Source organism: Panulirus ornatus, chromosome 7 (assembly GCF_036320965.1).
Source record: "Panulirus ornatus isolate Po-2019 chromosome 7, ASM3632096v1, whole genome shotgun sequence".
In the NCBI taxonomy this organism is placed as follows: domain Eukaryota; kingdom Metazoa; phylum Arthropoda; class Malacostraca; order Decapoda; family Palinuridae; genus Panulirus; species Panulirus ornatus.
In genome coordinates this window covers 46912869-46931625 of record NC_092230.1, presented here as the reverse complement: position 1 = coordinate 46931625, position 18757 = coordinate 46912869, and the positions used below count along the sequence as shown (strand labels likewise).

At 49.8% G+C, this 18757-nt stretch overlaps 1 protein-coding gene across 1 annotated transcript; it reads right to left on the bottom strand.

Annotated features, from left to right (window-relative positions):
* Positions 1-261: 261 nt before the first annotated feature.
* Positions 262-2838, bottom strand: LOC139749350 (uncharacterized). Its single transcript, XM_071663069.1, has 2 exons — positions 2644-2838; positions 262-1570 (listed from the first exon to the last, which is right to left on the bottom strand). The coding sequence occupies exons 1-2, from the start codon at positions 2659-2661 to the stop codon at positions 335-337; spliced, it is 1254 nt and encodes a 417-aa protein (XP_071519170.1). The 5' UTR covers positions 2662-2838; the 3' UTR covers positions 262-334.
* Between the last annotated feature and the right edge of the window lie 15919 nt (positions 2839-18757).

Sequence of the window (18757 nt, the reverse complement as noted above, 5' to 3'; positions counted from 1 at the left end):
TGTGACGCTTCATGTGAGGTTCACAGAGTCATGTGAGGTTCACAGAGCATGTGACGCTTCATGTGAGGTTCACAGAGTCATGTGAGGTTCACAGAGCCATGTGACGCTTCATGTGAGGTTCACATAGCCATGTGAGGTTCAGAGTCATGTGAGGTTACAGAGTCGTGTGACGCTTCATGTGAGGTTCACAGAGCCATGTGACGCTTCATGTGAGGTTCACAGAGCCATGTGACGCTTCATGTGAGGTTCACATAGCCATGTGAGGTTCACAGAGTCATGTGAGGTTACAGAGTCGTGTGACGCTTCATGTGAGGTTCACAGAGTCATGTGAGGTTCACAGAGCCATGTGACGCTTCATGTGAAGGCTGAGGTGGTCAGAGCGGGAGAAGGCACGTTCACAGAGGCGACATTGGAAGGGTCGGTCGCCCGTGTGTTTGCGGTAGTGTCGGGTCAGCTCGTCAGAACGCGCGAACTTCCAGCCACAACCCTTCCAGTCGCACGTGTAGGGCTTCTCCCCCGTGTGGGTCCGCATGTGCGCCTTCAGGTGCGACGACTTGGCGTACGTCTTGGCGCAGCTGCCGTGGGGGCAGGTGTGGACGATCGCCTTGCGACGCGTCCACGTCCGTCTCCGTCGGGTCTTAGGCTTGACGGACTGCTGCTGCTGCTGCTGTTGCTGTTGCGGTGGCGGTGGCACCGTCGGGAAGCCGTGGGGCAGCCCCACAGGGAGGCAGGGGGCCATGCCTGGCGCCAGAGGGCCAGTGAGGCCAGCGGGGACCTGGGTGGCCATGAGGGAGGGCGACGAGGGGGGTGTGAGGAGCGGGTTGCTGGAGACGGGAGGTAGCGCCGACGGGTAGGCTGGCGGAGCCGCGGTGGCGGGAGTGTACAGGTCGGCCGGGTAGGGCGGCGTGGAGGGGAAGTACCCGTATTGCAGGCTGCCGGCGGCGTCGCCCCCAGCAGGGTAGTACTCCGTCCAGGTGGTGGTGGTGCCGTCCTTGTACTCCCAGCCGGCCTCCGGCACCACCTGGTCCGCGTACTCGCTCTTGACGCGCCAGCTGCCGGCGGGGTAGTGGGTCGCGTACGTCGGGCAGGTCTCTCCTGACGCAGGCGAGAGCGTGCGTGTCTCCTGAGCCGGGCAGGAGCTCACGCCGCCACCTGACGTGGTGGTGGTGGTGGTGGTGTTGACTGCGGACACTGTGGTGGTGCTGCTGGTCAGGACCCCTTGCCCGGGAGACCGTGGAGGGTTCGACATGTGTGTCGGGGCCGTGGGCAGGTGTGGGTGTGGCTGCAGGTGTGTGGGCGGTGCCAGGTGTGGGTGTGTGGCCTCCTGCTGCTGGTGGTGGTGGTGTGGCTGTAAGGTTAGGTGTGGGGGCTGGTGTGGAGTGGTCGAGTGTTGTGGGGGCGTAGGGGAGTGTTGTGGGTGGGCTAGGTGTTGTAGGTGGGTGGAGGAGTGTTGTGGGTGTGTGGGCGGGTGGTGGGCGGTGGGCGGGAAGACAGGAGGGGCTCCCTCACTGGTGGTGGTGGTGGAGAACTTGATGTCGCCCAGGAGCACTGTCTCAATGTCCTGCCACATCTGAAAAGATCAGAGAGGCTGAATTAGTGTGGTCATCAACCATCGTTCCTCCAACACTATCTCCCCCAGTATCATCCTTCCTCCAACACTATCTCCCCCAGTATCATCCTTCCTCCAACACTATCTCCCCCAGTATCATCCTTCCTCCAACACTATCTCCCCCAGTATCATCCTTCCTCCAACACTATCTCCCACAGTATCATCCTTCCTCCAACACTATCTCCCCCAGTATCATCCTTCCTCCAACACTATCTCCCCCAGTATCATCCTTCCTCCAACACTATCTCCCCCAGTATCATCCTTCCTCCAACACTATCTCCCCCAGTATCATCCTCTCTCCAACACTATCTCCCCCAGTATCATCCTTCCTCCAACACTATCTCCCCCAGTATCATCCTTCCTCCAACACTATCTCCCCCAGTATCATCCTTCTCCAACACTATCTCCCCCAGTATCATCCTCTCTCCAACACTATCTCCCCAGTATCATCCTTCCTCCAACACTATCTCCCCCAGTATCATCCTTCCTCCAACACTATCTCCCCCAGTATCATCCTTCCTCCAACACTATCTCCCCCAGTATCATCCTTCCTCCAACACTATCTCCCCCAGTATCATCCTCTCTCCAACACTATCTCCCCCAGTATCATCCTTCCTCCAACACTATCTCCCCCAGTATCATCCTTCCTCCAACACTATCTCCCCCAGTATCATCCTTCCTCCAACACTATCTCCCCCAGTATCATCCTTCCTCCAACACTATCTCTCCCAGTATCATCCTTTCTCCAACACTATCTCCCCCAGTATCATCCTCTCTCCAACACTATCTCCCCCAGTATCATCCTTCCTCCAACAATATCTCCCCCAGTATCATCCTTCTCCAACACTATCTCCCCCAGTCTTATCCTTTCTCCAACACTCTCTTCCCCAGCAAATATGCTTCAACACCTCCACGACATAGAGTCACTATTATTGTTTTAATCTCCAACATTTATCTTTCAGTAACACTTGTTGAATTAAGAAAAAAGATCCACAAAATATATAATTTTCCCTTTTTTTTTTTAACAAACTCACATCTAAATAGTCAGCCATGACTGTTGACCGTTGCCTGACACCATTCACTTTTTTTAAAACCAGCCAGTTATGACGTACGACTCTCGTAAAGTGTGCGCGCAACACAAACAACACAAGGGTGTGAGGTTGGGCGGGTGGTGGTACGTCCTCTCGCCACACGTCTTACTCCTCAACTGGTTCCCAGCTGTACGTGTGCACCTGTTCTTATTTTCCAGACGTGTGGCAGAGGGCGAGCCCACAGCCCTCCCTCTCTTCCTCTGGGTTTCGTCGTGTTTCCTCGTCCATCGTCGCCTCGTCGTCTCTCCTCCCTCGTCTCTCCTCCCTTCCCGACATGGCCAAGGACGTCGTGGTTCTTCCGTCAGCTTCGTCTCTAAGTTGATTTTTAGATTTACGATTTCATATAACGATTGTAACTTTGATATTAATGTGACGTTGGATGATCGACGACAGGGTCGGCGATGCTAAAGAATCATTCCAGATTAACCGTCATTCACTGTGCGTTTTAGATGCTGACATCATCGTCGGCCAATGAAGGACGCTCTTCAGTACGTCTCCTCCAATCAGCGCGAGGAGAGGAGGGATCTCGGACGGGCAGGACCAATCACGGCGCTGGCCTGCGGGCACGTGCCTCTTATCACGACTTCACTCAGCAGTGGTGACAATTAACACCATTTTTCTAGACGGATTACACTTGGCGCTCAGCCTCTGAATCACTTTTATTTAGAGAAATAATCACGACATAGACCATTCTCAGACCGCAAGTCCATTTTCTTAAGAAGAAACGCATCTTTTAATTAGCATAATGGCGACACTCGGCATCTGGCGAGGTCCGTTTTCTCGGGGCAGTTTCATGCCTTACAAGGGATAAAATAACCCCTCGCGGACAAGAAGGGCATGACCCATATACGCCCCGTGGTAGGGCCCGGGCCCTTCTCTCCCGCAGGGGGTGTGGGGGGCCCCCCTCCCCCCCACCGCGGGTGATCAGCGCGAGGGGATTAATTAAGTCTATCGTGGCGTGGGCTCATCCCTGCCCCGCGGCCCACGGCAGACAATAGCCGCGCAGTACCCGCGCCCGGATGGCTAGTTACGGCTCGTGATAGATGGATGGAGAGGCGCGGGGGGGGCAGGCGTGGATGCAGTAGGCCCCCCCGCCCCCCTCTTAATGCATGTGCTGCACGGTCGATCGCATGGTGGATAAGGCACGGGAAATAACCACTAGGGACGGACGGTGGTCCTCAGGTGAGAGATGGGTTGGCATAAAGACCACGCAGGACATGTCCTCAGGGTCGAGGGTGGGTCTGTTGCTCTGTTGGTCTGTTGGGGGTGTCTCTCACCACGGGAGGGGGGGGGGCCAGAGGTGATAGTAGTACCCCCTCCCCCCTTCCCCCATATACGCGAAGATTTTGGCCATTAGACCGGGGCGAGCGAACGAGTAGTTAAAGATTGTTTTCACACGAGACTTGGTGAGTGGTGAGGTGTGAGGTGGCCAGCGTTATGAGAGAGAGAGAGAGAGAGAGAGAGGGCGGGCTCAGTGACACCGCCCCTCCCCCAGAGACCAGAGACCACCACCCCAGAGACCAGAGTGGCCCAGGTCCTCCAACAATAGCATAGAGACCAGACCATCGCTGGTCCGGCTCCCTACCTCGGGAGATTTCAACGCAGCGTCAACGTGTAATCCTGGACTCGTCTGCTAAGTAAGGGCTTGAGGGGGCGGGCGCCCCTAGCTGTTACTCCCTGGGGATTACACCCTCGCCCCTGGGGGGGGTCCCTCCCTCACGAGGAACTTCAGGGCCAAGACAGTGCTCAGGGAAAGAGACCGTGTCGTGAGGTTTGAGGTGCCTACTGATGAGGTGTGAGGTGCCTGCTGGTCGAGTGTGTCGTGAGGTGTGAGGTGCCTGCTGACCGAGAAAGATTGTTTCATAGTCGTATGTTAGAAGGCCGAAGCTCCCTCCCTCACTGGGACCTGAGGTAGTCCGCTCCCTCACTGGGACCTGAGGTAGTCCGCTCCCTCACTGGGACCTGAGGTAGTCCGCTCCCTCACTAGGACCTGAGGTAGTCCGCTCCCTCACTGGGACTGAGACAGTGATAAATACGCTCAGGCAACGAGAGCTGTTTTAATAATGTCTTAATCAAGGAAAGTATGATCATTTTACAGACAGTTTATAATGTTTTGTCTGGCAGTTTAGTGAGCACTCGCGCGCGAAGTGCAATTTCGTTTGTATATCGGACGTTAAGGATAGTTTCATCGCTGTTTCCCGTGTTAGCGAGGTAGCGCCAAGAACAGACGGAGAAAGGCCACGTTCGCTCACGTGGTCTCTAGCAGTCGTGTGTAATGCACCGAAACCACAGCTCCCAACAAACATATTTATGGTTTACCCCAGACGCTTCACATGCCCTGGTTCAATCCATTGACGGCACGTCGACCCAAATATAGTAAACCATACCAATTTACTCTGTTTCGTGCACGCCTTTCACCCTCCTGCATGTTCAGTCCCCGATCGCTCAAAATCTTTTTCACTTCATCCTTCCACCTCCAATTTGGTCTCCTGTTTCTCCTCGTTCCCTCCACCTCTGACACATACATCCTCTTTGTCAATCTTTCCTCTCTCATTCTCTCCATGTGCCCAAACCATTTCAAAACACCCTCTTCTGCTCTCTCAACCACGCTCTTTTTATTTCCACACATCTCTCTTACCCTTACGTTACTTACTCGATCAAACCACCTCACGCCACATATTGTCCTCACATCTCATTTCCAGCACATCCACTCTCCTCCGCACAGTCTTTGTAGCCCACGCCTCGCATCCATATAATTCTGTTGGAACTACTATTCCTTCATACATACCCATTTTTGCTCTCTCAGATAGTGTTTTCTTTTTCCACACGTTCTTCATCGCTCTCAGAACCTTCGCCCCCTCCCCCACCCTATGACTCACTTCCGCTTCCATAGTTCCATTCGCTGCTAAGTCCACTCTCAGATATCTAAAACACTTCACTTCCTCCAAATAACCTGTCCCTTAACCCTGTTGAAATTAATAACCTTGCTTTTATTCACATTTACTCTAAGCTTTCTCCTTTCACACATTTTTCCAAACTGTCACCGACTAAAGCAGTTGGATTTTTCTTCATTCTAATCCGCTATCAGTGCTGTATCATCAGCAAACAACAACTGACTCACTTCCCAGACCGTGTCATCCCCAACCGATTGCATATTCGCCCCTCTCTCCAAGACTCGCATTCACCTCCCTAACAACCCCATCCATAAACAAATTAAACAACAATGGAGACATCACACACCCCTGCCTCAAACCGACATTCACTGGGAACCAATCACTTTCCTCTCTTCATTTTCGTACACATGCCTTACATTCTTGGTAAAAACAACTCACTGCTTCTAGCAACTTGCCTCCCACACCATATATTCTTAATACCTTCCACAGAGCATCTCTATCAACTTTATCATATGCCTTCTCCAGATCCATAAATGCTACATACAAATCCCTGCTTTTCTGAGTATTTCTCACACACATTCTTCAAAGCAAACACCTGATCCACACATTCTGTACTACTTCTGATACCACACTGTATGTATGTATATTACAATACATGTGTAGCGGAGTGTATATAGGACAGTGAAGTGTGTATATAGTAATACAAGAACAGGAAATCATGTCTAATGCAGCATGTAACAGGTAAGTATATCAACACACGAGAAATGTGAAGTACGTACATAATGGCATGTGACTTGCTATGATCTTTTTGGCTTTGGATAACCACAAATAAAATTTGGGACGTGAATGGAAGCCAATGTTTGGTCATGGATGTGATTACACATAGTTTAACGTTTTATCGATGATCTATCGAAGAATTATTGCCGATAGATTATTGAGATTTCATTGTACTAATATATATTTCCACTGCGTTTAGAGTTTTGAAATTCTAATGTATCTCTGAGTGTGTTTTAGTAAGTATGGTAATATTGATTGTTTGATAGCGTAAACTGAAGATTAATGAGAGATCCCTAAATGTAAATAAAAGTAAATGTGTGTTTTAAGAATTGGATATAATCTTTTACTATCTCTAGTTTGGTCCAAAAACGGAATACAAGTATATAGCATACTCGTTTTGATCATTCTAAATATGATTTAGATGATAATATCAACATTTAGCAAAATCAGAGATCAAAAACCCGTCAAAAATATGGCCGATTAGGAGGGTATGCAAATTAGAATCTCAATCAACCTTAATCCTGTACAGCAACAGTGTTCAGATGGTTCTTAGAATATCCTCACAACTGATCCATGAAATAAACTTCACATTCGACACGTAGAAGTGTGAGACTTCTACAGAGAAATCGGAGCCGCCAGTGATTGAAGCTCTGTAGAGAATGAAAATAACTAAATAATTACATAAAAAATAACATCAAAACCCTGGTTTCAGACGACACTGACTCTCTCCAGAGATTAATGTGTCTTCAAGAAGAAGAACAACAGCCAACGCAGAACACCTTGAAGAACAGAACACTTGCAGAGGCAAGATAACAACAGACATAAAACACCTGGAAACTAAACCAACCACAGACAGAAAACGTGTACACACACACACACACACACACACACACACACACACACACACACACACACACACACCACCAACTACAAACATCAAATAAAAACACGAAGTTTGAGTAAGTGACCCGCTTGTTATAAAACACCAATGTATAATTTCTATAATTGTAGCGTGATTATAGGAGGAGGAGCGTCCCCCACACCCAGGCCACATTATAGGTAATGATAGAGTCATGTACACACCAGGTAAACCCGACCAGACAAAGTGGATTTGTTCTCTTGTGGTTTATGACAACATCAACTTACATAACTGAGGCATTCTTGTTTATTTATCTGTTTATTTTACATAACTGAGGTATTCTTGTTTATTTATCTGTTTATTTTACATAACTGAGGCATTCTTGTTTATTTATCTGTTTATTTTACATAACTGAGGTATTCTTGTTTATTTATCTGTTTATTTTACATAACTGAGGCATTCTTGTTTATTTATCTGTTTATTTTACATAACTGAGGCATTCTTGTTTATTTATCTGTTTATTTTACATAACTGAGGTATTCTTATTTATTTATCTATTTATTTTACATAACTGAGGCATTCTTGTTTATTTATCTTTATTTTACATAACTGAGGTATTCTTATTTATTTATCTATTTATTTTACATAACTGAGGAATTCTTACTTATTTATTTATCTGTTTATTTTACATAACTGAGGAATTCTAACTTATTTGTTTATTTATCTATTTACTTTACATGACAGGAATTCTTATTATTTATTCATTTATTTATTTATCTATCTATTTTACATCACAGCAGTTCTTATTTAATCATTTATCTATTCATCTATTTATTTTACATAACTGAGAAATTCTTATTTGTCTGTTACTTTATCTATTCATCTATTTATTTATACATCATTCATTTATTTATCATTTTTACATAGTATGAATACAGTCCTGGATGTACGAGACCTGGAGATCACCTGTAACATTATTGATTAATGACACGTTACATACCAGGGTATTAATACCATTATGGTACCACTGCAGTACAATCATTATGGTACCACTACAGTACCATCATTATGGTACCACTGCAGTACCATCATTATGGTACCACTGCAGTACCATCATTATGGTACCACTGCAGTACCATCATTATGGTACCACTGCAGTACCATCATTATGGTACCACTGCAGTACCATCATTATGGTACCACTGCAGTACCATCATTATGGTACCACTGCAGAATGATAAATGATTATATTGCCCAGGTTATGTATGCTCAGCTCTCTCACTAGGTATAACTGAGTGATTATTTTTATTTTCATGGATACATTTATATTTAGGCTGAGACACACACACACGCACACACACACACACACACACACACACACACATACACACACACACACACACACACAGACACACACACACACACACACACACAATACGTCACATTACCACCCACACAACCCGATCTACTGCCGCCCCCCCACCCCCCTGCTGCTACCCCCTACCCCCCCACACACCCCACACCCCCTCCCCCAACAAAAGCACCCCCCCCCCACCACACCAGCCGAGTGTACTCCAGCAGAGCGTAACAATAGACGAGGCAGACTCGTGGTCAAGAGCCACACTGTGACACTGATCCAGGGGCGACACACACACACACACACACACACACACACACACCGACTCGAACGCACACGTCGGAGAGGGTCGGTCGAGGTGGGGGGGGGGGGGGGGGAAGGGGGAGGAGAGTCGACGGTGAGCGCTACGGGCAGTCGCAGAGGACGGTCTACCCCTTGATATGGTACGGTGTAGATCTCTCTCTTTGATTGAGGAAACTCACGGAGTGGGGGGAGGGGGAGGTAAGCTCTGAAGGTGGTGTGGGTTAGCACTGTACTTGACCTAGTGACGAGAGACAGATACACAGAGAGAGAGAGAGAGAGAGAGAGAGAGAGAGAGAGAGAGAGAGAGAGAGAGAGAGAGAGAGAGAGAGACTAGCGAGGGACGGGAGAGATAGCCACGCGCTTGGGAGAGATAGATGTGAGAGGCAGGTGAGGAAGAGTTGCAGCGGGGGAGATAAGAGAGACGTGGATATATTGAGTGGGGGGGAGAGACAGAGACGCGGGAGGAGACACAGAGAAGTAAAGAGATTGTTTAGATATAGAGAGGGACAAAGAAATGTTAAGAAAGAGAATTGATGAAGAAAATGCAAATTACATACATTTACATACATACGTATATATATATATATATATATATATATATATATATATATATATATATATATATATATATATATATATATATATATATATACTCATTTACGGACATGTACATATATGCATACGTATACATACATACGTACATTTATGTACATATGGTGAACATGTATGTGAGTATGTATGACTGGGTACATTATGTAAACACCTGCCATACTGCCCACACCTGCCCAGCATCCCCACACACCTGCCACCAACCTCCCCCCCCCCACACACCTGCCCAGTACCCCACACACCTGCCCAGCATCCCCACACACCTGCCACCAACCTCCCCCCCCACACACACCTGCCCAGCATTCCCGTTACACCTGCTTAGCACCCCCACACACCTGCTTAGCACCCCCACACACCTGCTTAGCACCCCCACACACCTGCCCAGCATCCCCATACACCTGCTTAGCATCCCCACACCTGCCCAGCACCCCCACACCTGCCCAGCATCCCCATACACCTGCTTAGCACCCCCACACACCTGCCAGCACCTCGATACCTCCCCAGCACCCACTACCCAGCACCCCACACACCTGCCCAGCACCCCACACACCTGCCCACCATCCTCCACCCCCCTCCCCCACAGCACTTAAGCGAGAGGCGAGACGGTATCTCGTGTGTGTGGGGGTGTGGGGGTAGTCGGGCATGTTGGCTGGTGATATCCACCTGACCTTACCAGACCTTTAATCTGGTGACACAGACCAAGCTGACCCTTGACCCTGACCTCCGCTCCTCCAGCCACACTCCTACGTTAATCCTCACCCCCACCCCTCCACCCCCACCCCAAGGTACGCTCAGACGCATTATAGACTTAAAACATACAATGTGTTGTGAGTGTGGGTTGTGAGTGTGTGTGTTGTGAGTGGGTGTGTTGTGAGAGTGTGTGTTGTGAGTGTGTGTTGTGAGTGTGTGTAGTGAGTGTGTTGTGAGTATGTGTTGTGAGAGTGTGTGTTATGAGTGTGTAGTGAGTGTGTGTTGTGAGTGTGTGTAGTGAGTGTGTTGTGAGAGTGTGTGTTGTGAGTGTGTGTGTTGTGAGTGTGTTTTGTGAGTGGGTGTTTTGTGAGAGTGTGTGTTGAGAGTGTGTTTTGTGAGTGGGTGTGTTGTGAGAGTGTGTGTTGTGAGTGTGTTTTGTGAGTGGGTGTGTTGTGAGTGTGTGTGTGTTGTGAGTGAATGTCTTGTCGCCTCATAGGATGAGGAATGCAGGCAACTCACAGGGCGGCCGCGCGGTTCACCTCACACTTATAACTCACTTAAGAACACTTACAATAACCTCACAAGGACATACTTATAACACGTAAAGCGCGCTGGAAGTGAAGCACGCTGGCAGAACCTATCACAACACACAACACAACTGCGACAGATTATAACACTTGTAGACCTGGGGGTACAAGCAAGAGTCTCACAACGGGAAACACACACACACACACACACACACACACACACACACACACAACACAGTTACAACACATTCATAACATGACACGCACTCATAAGATGACACACTCACAACATACTCATAACATGACACGCACTCATAAGATGACACACTCACAACATACTCATAACATGACACGCACTCATAAGATGACCCACACACTCACGAGACATTCACAATATGACACACACACACTCACAACATATTTCTAACATGACACGTACTCACAACACATTCACGGCAATACATACACTCACAAACTACTCACAGCTTACTCACCATACATAGAACGCTCAAAACGAATGACTACAGCAGACACTGTACTCAGAACAGGCTCATACCACCACACACACACACTCACTCACAACTCATCGCACAACGCACTCATAGTATACTCAGTACCAAACATAGAACACACTATATACTTAACGCACTTTCACAATACGTTCACACTCTCAACACACTCAGGTCATCACATACTCGCCACAAAGACTCAAAACTCTGTGGGAATCGACGTGTGTGAGAGGGTCTTGTGAGTCGACGCTCTTGTCTCAGAGTCTCACACTAGAACAGTACAGGAGGCAAAGGGTCCGTCCGCTGGCGAATATCAGAATACTCTTCCGTCCGCTGGCGAATATCAGAATACTCACCTTTCAAGATCGAGGGAGATATTCAGCAAGCTGTTGTTCATTGCGTGGTAGTTAGAACAACCCTCCAGTGGTATCACACGCCTCTCAGGCTTGGGCCGCCGTACTGGGGGGGGGGGGGGCACAGACAGAACCCCTCCCACTGGCGAACTGATAGAGAAAGTGCAGAGGAGGAGGAGGAGGAGAGCGGCACAGAGGGGTCACAGAAGATATGAGGAACTGTGTTACAGGTGTGAGGGTGGGTGGGGGGGGTAGGGGGGATGTTGTTCTTCTCTCTCTCTCTCCTCCCCCCCCCCCCCGGCCATAAATCTGTGCCTTCGATGGAAGAGATAGAGGAGGAAGGGAAGGGAAGGGAGATGTGACCTCATCACAACAACCGGCCGGTTTCTTAAACCAGTTTGATAACGTGAACACGAAACTGTTCTCTCCCACACAGACGTCCAGACTGAAGAGGCACACGTGACACCACGGAACATGGAACACGAGACGTGTTGGGGAACATATGGAAAGAATTACTTTTATAGTATGAGAGTTGTGGATGGTGGTGTGGGGGTGGAAGGGGATGGATAAGCTGAGTTGTGAGATTGTGAAGGTGGTCAGTATACAGAGGTTAAAAGGGTTGTGTGATAGAATGTTCAAAAGATGGCGCCCCACCCGTGCACAACTCCCTCCCCGTACAGTACAAGAGATGGGGGCCCATATATATATATATATATATATATATATATATATATATATATATATATATATATATATATATATATATATATATATATATATATATATATATATGTATATATATATATTTTTTTTTTTTTTTTTTTTTTGGGGGGGGGGATTCTTACAATTCAAGTGTGGGCCGTTTTGATAACTGTTTCTTTTCCTACGTCTCGAGACTTTAGAACTCTCATCCCCTTCATGTCTTCCTTAACAACTATGACCTTTGTAAAAAGCAGGTTTTCCATTTTCTCCCTAAACTCTTGAAATTATATTTTCTCTATATTTCTCCGTGTCAGAAACACTTTCCACATCTCACTCAAGGCTGGGCGTTGATGTAGGCTGGTGTCCGCTCACTGGAACCTTCAGCCATTGAGAAATAAAACATCGTGTTCACCTCATCTTCTGAACTTCCCCTGTCACCATACAAGAATTGAAACCAATGTTTAATGTCCACATACACCACCTCATGACTCGTGTGTGTGTGTGTGTGTGTGTGTGTGTGTGTGTAAGGACGTCTTCCTGCAGCAGGAGATGGCTGACCCCAGCTGGCGGTCTGGACGATGGGTGTGAGGTCGTCCGTCCTGGCCAGCGCCGGTATCCCCCGGTCAGTTGGGCCGCGCCCCTCCTCCTCCTCCTCCGTCAGTGACGTTCTCGTAGCGGCCTCCGTCCGTCCGTCCGTCGGTCCGTCCGTGTAAGGGAGCGCCACCCGCCGCAGTACACGGGAGGGGACGGCTTACCGCCGGGAGCAACTACCTCCTTGAATGGTGGACATGACCAGCGTCCATCACCGGGGCCGGTGTGTGGTATCCTACCGGCCCGCTACACGCCTGACCGCTGTACCTGCTCCTCCTGACCGCTGTACCTCGGGTGTACCTGCTCCTCCTGACCGCTGTACCTGCTCCTCCTGACCGCTGTACCTCGGGTGTACCTGCTCCTCCTGACAGCTGTACCCGGGTGTACCTGAGTACGATGTTGCAGGAGTGTACACGTGAGGCATCGTACCGTTGTCTTCGGGTCGTTAGCAGGTGTGTGGTGTACAGGTGGGGTCCTCCCCTCAGACCTCCTGTTCGCCTAGGTGTTCACGTCTCCACGTCGGGAGCGTGGCGTGGCGTGGCGTGGCGCTGGACCAGCACGGTGTGAACCCCGACACACGCAGTGCCGGGGGATGTGGACTTGTATCATCGCGTCCTGGCAGTGACAACATGGGAGAACAGCTTAGAGAGAAGATGCGAGAGGGACCACATCGTCCGCGTTAACGTGTGATGGTCAGCCATCCTGAGCTGAGGTCTCCTGGGAGGTGGTCCGACGTCTGTGTGTGTGTGAGGAACTTCATCTCTTCCTGTATTAGGCCGGGGTCAGTGTGTGTGTGATGGTAGTACACACTGACCTCGTTCTGCTGCTCCGGTGGTGCTGGCCCACACGCGCAGCTTTGCGTAAGCGTCCTTAATCCGGCGTCCATATTGGTGCTGAAGTACACACCGAGGACCAGGAACTGCCGTGGTCCCTGTGGTTCTCCGTCCAGGAGAGACCATGAGGATCGGATTCTCAAGGCCCCGTGGACGTAAGCCGGTTGAGACAAGTAGCGCCAGGAAGAGACGGACAAATGGGCTCATTTGCTCACATTAATTCTCCAGCTGTCGTGTGTAATGCACCCAAGCCACAGCTCCCCTAGCCACATCTCAGGCCCCCACAGACCTTCCCATGGTTTACCCAGGACTGTTCATACGCCCTGGTTCAGCATATACACGAGAGATGTGAATGAAGGAGGGGAACCAGTGTTGCATGGCTGTGAGACACACCCCAAGTGTTTCACCATCCCCTCCCCACACACACCCCACACACACCCCACACACATATGGTCGTCCTGTGTGACATACACCTCAGCACCATCACCCACACATTCATTTCCATTCGATTTCCGGGTCTGAGAATGACCCACAGGTCCGGTACCGAAGCTTGTGTGTGATCTCGTGAAAACCGCTGGTACATTGGACTGATCTGTGATGACGTTGTGGGATATACCTTTATATATATATATATATATATATATATATATATATATATATATATATATAGAGTTTTACATGGATGTAAAAGGAACAAAAAAAAAGAACGTTCATAAGAATCGTATTGGAACGTTTGTTTGTGGTGGGGAGGGGGAGTGGAGCGAGCCATAACTCGTGGCCACACCATGTTATCCTTCACAAAGACCCCAAAACAAACAAGCGACCCCTGCATATTTATCGCCTAGTTAGCTGGCCGTTCATTTACGGCCATTTAAAGGCCCCCCCCCCCCCCCACAGACGCTTTCGTACGATTCCCAGACTCTGTACACACACTGGCGGGCCCGTGGCCTAATGTAATTGGTCATCAGAGGGATGGTTAAGACGGTGATTAGCCGCTGGTAATTATAGTTCGAGGGAGTGTGGTGGTTCTGTGTGCCCCGCCGAGATGCCGGTCAAGGGGGGGGGGGGGACCCCCTCACCCTCCCTACCAACCCCCCACCCCAGCACACCCAGTGCTGGGGGTGTGTGTGCGTGTGTGTGTGTGTGTGAGTGTGTGTGAGTGTGTGTGTGAGTGTGTGTGTGTGTGTGTGTGTGTGTGTGTGTGTGTGTGAGTGTGTGTGTGTGTGAGTGTGTGTGTGTGTGTGTGTGTTGTGTGTGTGTGTGTGTGTGTGTGAGTGTGTGTGTGAGTGTGTGTGTGTGTGTGTGTGTGTGTTGTGTGTGTGTGTGTGTGTGTGTGTGTGTGTGAGCTGCGGTCAGGTAGGAGGAGGAGAAGAGAAGTGTTGGTTCGTCTGAGTTCTTATCTGTGGTGATGGCCTGAGCCCCGGTGTGTGTCTCTCTTATCTCGGGGGTTAGATCTCTCTCTCTCTCTCTCTCTCTCTCTCTCTCTCTCTCTCTCTCTCTCATCTCACCGGTCCTCTCCCGGTATCTCACCGGTTCCCCTCCCGGTCCGCGCCCGGTGTCCAGCCCGGCAGTAATGAACAAATTAGGCGTGTCCAGCCCGCCCTCATGATGAGGTGCCACCGCCGCCCAGTTTCCGCCCCTCCGGCCGGGCGCCGCAAGGGTGGTAGTCCCCTGTTCCCCCCTCACACCCATAGAGAAAATTGATTTTAATTCAATTTTCCGAAATGGATCATGAGGGTTGGTGGCTTATTACCCGGGCGTGACCCCCTGTCCACGACCCTACCCTCACCGAGCACGACGGTACGACGGTACGGTCGCTGAACACGACGGTGCGATGGTGGGCCGACGGTGCGGTCGCTGGGCACGATGAGAGAGAGAGAGAGAGAGAGAGAGAGAGAGAGAGCCAGTGTCTGCACTGTACCACATACTTGCAGTCTGCCATTTTGGTGTTATTGTTCGACAGTGCCAGTGTTACTGCAGCTACTGTGGAGCCCAGTGTCTGCTACTGTTGCGACGGTTATCGCTACTGTTTGGGCCATTGCTGAAGGTATTGCTGCTACTGTTGTGGCTGCTATTGCTATTGTTCTGGCTATTATTGCTACTGTTGTGGCTATTAATGCTACTGTTGTGGCTATTAATGCTGCTGTTGTGGCTATTAATGCTACTGTTCTGGCAATTAATGCTACTGTTGTGTCTATTACTGCTACTGTTGTGGCTTTTAATGCTACTGTTGTGGCTATTAATGCTACTGTTGTGGCTATTAATGCCACTGTTGTGTCTATTGCTGCTACTGTTGTGGCTATTAATGCTACTGTTGTGGCTATTACTGCTACCGTTGTGGCTATTAATGCTACTGTTGTGGCTATTAATGCTACTGTTGTGGCATTTAATGCTACTGTTGTGGCTATTAATGCTACTGTTGTGGCTATTACTGCTACTGTTGTGGCTATTACTGCTAATGTTGTGGCTATTACTGCTAATATTGTGGCTATTAATGCTACTGTTGTGGTTATTAATGCTACTGTTGTGGCTATTAATGCTACTGTTGTGGCTATTAATATTACTGTTGTGGCTATTAATCCTACTGTTGTGGCTATTAATGCTACTGTTGTGGCTATTAATGCCAGCGTCATGGCCATACCTGCTGCTGTGTTTGCTTCCATCTTTACCTGACGTGCAGACGTTTTGTTGCACCGTGTCCAGCCTCCCGTTCCGGCCGCCCACTAGCCATCCTCTCCTCTGTAATCAGGTTCTTTTGCTCTGCTCTCCCAACACTCTCCCAAACCCGTTCCTCTCTCTCTCTCTCTCTCTCTCTCTCTCTCTCTCTCTCTCGTATCTCCTCAAGGTCGCGTCTTCCTCAGCAAGTTTGGTCAGCTCATGTTGTTCCCCTGAGCTGGTCCCTCTGGTGCGTTCCCTCCCGTCGTCGTGTGGCCAGCACCGCTTCACCTTCCTCCCGTCACCTGACGAAGGTGACATCGAGGAGGACCCCCTCCCACCTGACGAAGGTGACATCGAGGAGGACCCCCTCCCACCTGACGAAGGTGACATCGAGGAGGACCCCCTCCCACCTGACGAAGGTGACATCGAGGAGGACCCCCTCCCACCTGACGAAGGTGACATCGAGGAGGACCCCCTCCCCCCCTCGAGACCTGAGCCCGGATATGACGTCATCGGATCATCGTGGATCAAAATGGCTCCTGAAGTTTTACGTGTGAACGAAGGGAAAGATTCGGGACGTTCACATGATGGTTCATCGGCGCCGAAGCAGAGCTTCGAACCCCCTCCACTCAAGAGATTCGGTCTCGAACAATGATAACGATTTAGGATGGTGGAGGAGCAGCTCCGAAGCTTCACTTACTCGATCAATCAGTCTCGTAACTCTGGCCGCGCTTGACCTCGCTCGTCTGACCTGTTTTACGACCTCAGAGAAACCACCTCCCTTACAGCCTGGCGTACCCCCCCCCTCACACAGTCGATGTTCTGTACTTGTGTGTGTGTGTGTGAGAGAGAGAGAGAGAGAGAGAGAGAGAGAGAGAGAGAGAAGATGATAAGTGTAATACATCATAAAACTTGATACTGAATACGGTTGAGAGAGAGAAGCAGAGTTCATAGTTTTGATGTGTGCGTTGGGCCCTGAGTGGGGGAAGGGTAGGACTGGTGATGGGTGGTCTGGGGTGGTCCTGAGTGAGGGGCTGGGGATGGGAGGTATGGCTACGTGCTGGTGATGGGTCCTGGGGCTTGTCCTAGTGTGTGTGTGTGTGTGTGTGTGTGTGTGTGTATAGCACCAGGCGGTGGGTGAGGTAGGTTCTCGTAGACCTGCTCCTCACCCACCCGCACCCACCAGACCCACCACCTGAACCCTCCGCCCACCACCAGCAACACACACACACACACACACCTCCCCCCACTGGTGCTCGCCCCGCCTCGCCTCCACAATTACAACCTCACACCCAGCGTTCCCCCGGCCCAGCCAGCCAACCTCTTACCTCACAACTTCCTTGACACGTGTTTCACTACATGCACACTCGCCTCGCCCCAGGACCTGTGTGTGTGTGTGTGTGTGTCCCTCTCCCGCTTCCTCCTGAAGGTGTAGGAGCCTTCGTAAAATCTCTCTCTCTCTCTCTCTCTCTCTCTCTCTCTCTCTCTCTCTCTCTCTCTCTCTCTCTCTCTCTCTCGATCTATCTATCTATCTGATTGCCACGGTACAGACAAAAATGAGCGATGAAACCTACGTAGCAGTAGTGATAGAGGTGATGTGTTTATTGTTATTATTATTATTATTGTCTCTAGAGTGGGGTGTGGGGGGAAGGGACGCGACGCATTAACCACACCAACTACACCAGCAGCAGCACCAGCAGTAGTAGTAGTAGTAGTAGTAGCAGCAGTAGTAGTAGTAGTAATAGTAGCAGCAGTAGTAGTAGTATTAGTGGTAGTAGTAGTAGTAGTAGTAGTAGTAGCAGCAGCAGTAGCAGCAGTAGCAGTAGCAGTAGTAGAGGATAACCTGCCACCACCACACACCACCACCTTGGGCGTCAGTACAGCAGGAGGCAGCAGCACCACCTGCTGTTGTTATGGCACGTTCCACTATACTTGCGACGCCTCGGTACGACACGACCCAGGTCAGGTCAGGTCAGGTGTGTGTGTGTGTGTGTGTGTGTGTGGAGGTAAGGTGGCATGTGTACATGTGAGGATGCTGCTGCTGTGTACGTACGGGGAGTCGTTCAAAGGTCGTCCAGGTGTTGTGTGTGGAGCGGTCGTCCAGCAACACGTATGACGTCATGTTTACGGTGCCGTCCATGCTGATGACGTCACTGTTTACAGCTGCTACTGTCCTTAGCAACACTAACACCACCACCACACTACCACCACACTACCACCACACTACCACACTACCACCACACTACCACCACACCACACCACCACACTACCACCACACTACCACCACACTACCACACCACACTACCACACTACCACCACACTACCACACTACCACCACACTACCACCACACCACACCACCACACTACCACCACACTACCACACTACCACCACACT